The sequence below is a fragment of the Rhagoletis zephyria genome, unplaced genomic scaffold (assembly GCF_001687245.7).
Source record: "Rhagoletis zephyria isolate East Lansing unplaced genomic scaffold, Rhagoletis_zephyria_1.1 Rzeph_scaffold_26750, whole genome shotgun sequence".
Lineage (NCBI taxonomy): Eukaryota > Metazoa > Arthropoda > Insecta > Diptera > Tephritidae > Rhagoletis > Rhagoletis zephyria.
This window is the reverse complement of record NW_016183808.1, coordinates 1-4,319: the sequence shown is the minus strand read 5'-3', so window position 1 is coordinate 4,319 and position 4,319 is coordinate 1. Positions and strand designations below refer to the sequence as shown.

General features: G+C 37.9%; 1 protein-coding gene across 1 annotated transcript; it reads right to left on the bottom strand.

Moving 5' to 3' along the window:
- Positions 1–1,632: 1,632 nt before the first annotated feature.
- LOC108382397 (zinc finger MYM-type protein 3-like) lies at positions 1,633–4,087 on the bottom strand. The gene is made up of 3 exons (XM_017638773.1): positions 3,985–4,087; positions 2,282–3,651; positions 1,633–2,192 (listed from the first exon to the last, which is right to left on the bottom strand). Exons 2-3 carry the CDS (start codon positions 3,581–3,583, stop codon positions 1,734–1,736), a joined length of 1,761 nt encoding a protein of 586 aa, XP_017494262.1. The 5' UTR covers positions 3,584–3,651; positions 3,985–4,087; the 3' UTR covers positions 1,633–1,733.
- Between the last annotated feature and the right edge of the window lie 232 nt (positions 4,088–4,319).

Below are 4,319 nucleotides of genomic sequence, written 5' to 3'. Positions count from 1 at the left end.
TGGTATTTAGTAAAAGCTGTATCACGTCTCTAGTCTCAAAAAATTTCACTAATTTGTCAGCTGGCTCTGAGCTGGTCACAAAAAAAAAAATATGGAGGAAAAGATAATTGCTTTCTGTTTTATTAAAAAAAAAAAACGCGAAAATGAAGCGAATAAACATTTGTTCAACAACAACTTCATTAGGAAATAATCGAAAATGATTTATCATAAAAATTCATTAAAAAAATATTTTTTTTAACCATTAAAATTTAAAGATTCTGATGAAAAAGCTGTATTCGTAATCGGAACGCAGTCGACACCACTGTCGATATAGGAAATCCGACTCTGACTACCACAAAGAAACTCAAGCGTATGTTGAAAGTGAAATAATTTAAAAAAAAAAATATATGTACATATATTATGTTCGAAATGCAACCGTGGACCACAGCTGGCACTGAAGCTTCTAGTTGCGTTCCAGATAATTCGCGATTTGCAGGTTTTTTCAGGAAGCTGTTCCAGGTGACCACCTTCCATAAGTCTGCGTTCCAACACGGAAACTCGAGTTTCTTATTATCGGCGATTTCTCTTTTGGTGTTGCCCTTTGCATTCACACACAGAAACTCTTTTGTACGCAATTGTTGTTGTCAGCTGTGAATCAGCAACTTGAATTACTCAGACGAACGAGAGCACAAAGCGTGTTTCCCCGAGTACGGACGACTCGGTACCCGTCCCCTTTCCTCGTCGCTCTCTCCCCAACAAGCTGCGAGTTTCCGCAGCAAAAGTTTTCGTGTCTGAACATAGACTAAGGTTTATTAATGGCGAAAACATCTTTTCCTGCAAAACCTGCACATCGTGAAGCATCTGGAACGCAACTTTTAAAATTCGGCAAATTTCTGTTCACGCTAAACTTAGAGTAAGTTTCTCTCTTTGGGAGAGTAAGTTACATTATTCTCTGAGTTTGAACACAACTAATAGCTTTGTTCCCCACGCTTTCCGGGCTGCTCCGGTAATTAGAGAGTAAAAATAAGTTACTCCTCACAAGTGTCAAAAATGTGCCAACACATGCCAAAACTGCCCAGAGCGTGAGGAACGCAAAAACTACAATGATTTTACGTGTATTTAGCTTATATGACTAATTAAATTACCAAATAACTACATTTTCTGAAAATTCTGTGATATTTTCCACTTTTGTTTTCCTAAAATTTGTTTTCGGATTTAAGCAACAGCAGTTATTTCAAATTGCCCTTTTGCACATTTGTGCCCGGAAAAAAGTCGTACATAAAGAAGAAGGCATTTAAAATCCAAAAGTGGAACGTATTCGCTCTCTATTACCAATTTTTCTAGCGTGAGGAACGCTTTCTGGGCTNCTTCATTTCCCAAAAACTTGGCAAAAATACATCGATGTTTTTCTTTGATTCGATGCATCGAAATGTACATCGATATTTTTCGATGCATCGAGGGACCTACATTGACAACAAAAAAACATGCTATTAGCAAAATTGTACAAAATTTGAAATAAATTACTGCAACTGAGCGAATAATGTTTCCAACGGAACTTTTTGGAGCCATTTTAATTTTTTGGTCAAAGTCACTTCTCTTTTTTGTACAATTTAAAAACTGAAGGTTTCGTTTGGGATACAAATGTTATAAAATAAGTTTTTGTTGAATATTTTACCCTTTACTAAATTAAATCAAACAAACAAATCAACTTTCCCTATGCTCCATTGCAATATTAACTAAAAACTTTATTTTTTTTATATATTTTTTGTATTTACCTGTATTGGCTGCTTTGACTGCTGTGGAATCTTTAGTTTGACCCTTTTGGGCAATCCTGTGGGAAATGGTACATTGCTTTTATTAGGTGCGGGTTGACCCACCGCAGCTGCTTGCTGTGTAGCTGGTGAATCATTTTCCAAAGTAAGCGGTGCACGTGCAAATTGACTCTGAAACTGCATAACACATTGATATGTGCAAAAATTACGCATTGAAGCATCCGACATGGTGAGATGGTATTGCGGTGTGGCAGAAGTATTACAATTGTCGCAATTCGCAACGGTGCGGGAGAACGCATTAATAGACACACCATATAACGTTAGACAATTAAGGGAACACATAAGTATTTCTTGTGAGTCTTGTTGTTTATAGATCATATCGAAATTATATTTCTTTACTTTGCACCATTGACATGAGACTATACGACGATTCACAATTATGTACACATTAAGGCAAATTCGTGTACAAAATACTTTAGTCCGCCTTTCTGTATAAATGGTAAANAGACTATACGACGATTCACAATTATGTACACATTAAGGCAAATTCGTGTACAAAATACTTTAGTCCGCCTTTCTGTATAAATGGTAAACGAATCGGTGCCTTTGCGTTCGAAATACTTAGAGCACATAGCGCACTGATCAGCGACTATATTGCTTACGAATTTAAAAGCAGAAAAGCAAGGATTTGAGCAAAAATTATGTTCTTTGCCATCCAGCATGATTTCGACACGCACCGGTTTATCATTGTTACACACTGCACAAGTATCATTGCGAAGTTTCTTCTTTGGATTACACATGCTATCGTATCGGCGCATGCAGGCCTGTGAACAGAAATCTTTGAATTGTTCTTTATCACCGACAGGCGCGAGAAATCCTTCGCTACCCGATGAAATGTCTTTCTGGCAACACGAACAGGTCTTTAGGCCCTTTTTGAATTCATTGAGGCATGCAGCACAGCAAAATTGTCGAATGTCGAAACCGAAGCGCACACAATACTTTCCGAGCGCAGGATGTGGCACTTCACCATGGCACGTTTGACAATTCGCTCCGATTGTACGTTGGTATTTGCCAAGACAGATCTCATTACAGAAATCCATTGTTTCCCAGAGCAGATTTTTGTCACCTAACGTCACCTCATTGAAACACTCTGCACATCGGCGCAAAAAACTGGCATTTCGCTCTATACGTGCAGCCTCTGCCTCTGCGGTGGTGCGAGCTACAACACCCGTATCCCGGGTGCTTTTCGTCTTAGCTGCTGTGCTTGCACTTGTGACGGCCGTCGTTAAAGCTCCTGGTGAAGGCGCCACAGGCGTTGTCAAAGTTGCGCCAATATTTCGCACACGTATTGAATGGCGTTTTAATTTAAATTTGTCAGGTTCTTCCAAATTTAGTAGGTTATAGCATATATCGCTACAAATGTAAAGTTGCTCATCATCCTGGCGAAAGAAGTATTTACATACTTTCACTTCCTTACATTGCAAGCATGAATACATGTTTGCTTCTTTTTCTGCCTCTGTAGATTTACCCGTGTCACCTGGAACACTACCATCATTGCCCTTTTCTGCTACATCTTTATCTTTTGGTTCATTACTTAGTTCCTCAATAAGGAATTTTTTTCGGCGAATGAAATACTTGCCAGGATTAGCGGACAACAGAGCATCACAGCACGTTTGCTCGCACAAATATTCTAAATTTCCACTTTCAGGGTTCTTATATCGAAAACCACAGGTTTTTTCATTTTCACACTGTATACATTTCTGGGTAGATGAAAGTATCCAAGCGATAATAATTTTCGGTGTTGAACCAGTTTCAGTTGTACTGGTTTGCATTTCCTCCAATAACGGTTCATCAGCATCGGGTGCATCTACTGCTTCTTCTACAGTGTTTTGTTGTGTTTCTATATGTGTAAAAAAAAAGTTACATTCCGAACTTAATAAATAAAGTCCTTACAACAATGGGAAACTGTTGAGCTTAAACTCTTTTCATTAGTAAAAATTGAATCTTAGCTTAAGCTCATTTTTTGGGTACAGGGCCCCATGACTATGCGATAAAATAAACTCGGCTTAAATTTGATACTCGAAAATATATGTGGCGAAATTGTGCCACCTTGCTTTTGGTAGGAAAAACAGGTGTTGAAACCATAATGTTAAAGAACACAAGCACGAGCAAAGTTTTACTTCATATAATATATTTCAATGCATTTCACTACTTATGATACTGAGACGCTCACCTTCGCTGCTGCCACTACCAGCGTCAGCTGCTTCAGCACCAGCTCCAGCTGAGTAAGCTTGAGCTTCGGCTTCGGCTGTCGCAAAAAAATAAGAATTTTTAAATATTTATACTAATGTAAATTCATATGTATGTATGATATCCCAAAATGACTTTCAAAATTAAATAAGCTTCGAAACAATAATAAGGCCCATTTTTCTGAATAAAAGTAAGGTTTACTAAGGGATTGGGGTTATCTAATATAGAAGAAAGTCTAATACACACTTATAACCAGCGAATGCAAGGCTTTTACAGCAAAAGAAAATACATACAGTGGTGGCAGAAATAATCGTAACG

What these genes read in the sequence shown, in the direction of transcription:
- LOC108382397 (XM_017638773.1), bottom strand. Translation starts at nt 3,583, where the DNA reads ATGCAAACCAGTACAACTGAAACTGGTTCAACACCGAAAATTATTATC. An exon ending in GAATTTGCCTTAATGTGTAC is followed by an intron (nt 2,193 to 2,281) that starts ATAATTGTGAAT and finishes CTTAATGTGTAC; the next exon opens with ATAATTGTGAATCGTCGTAT.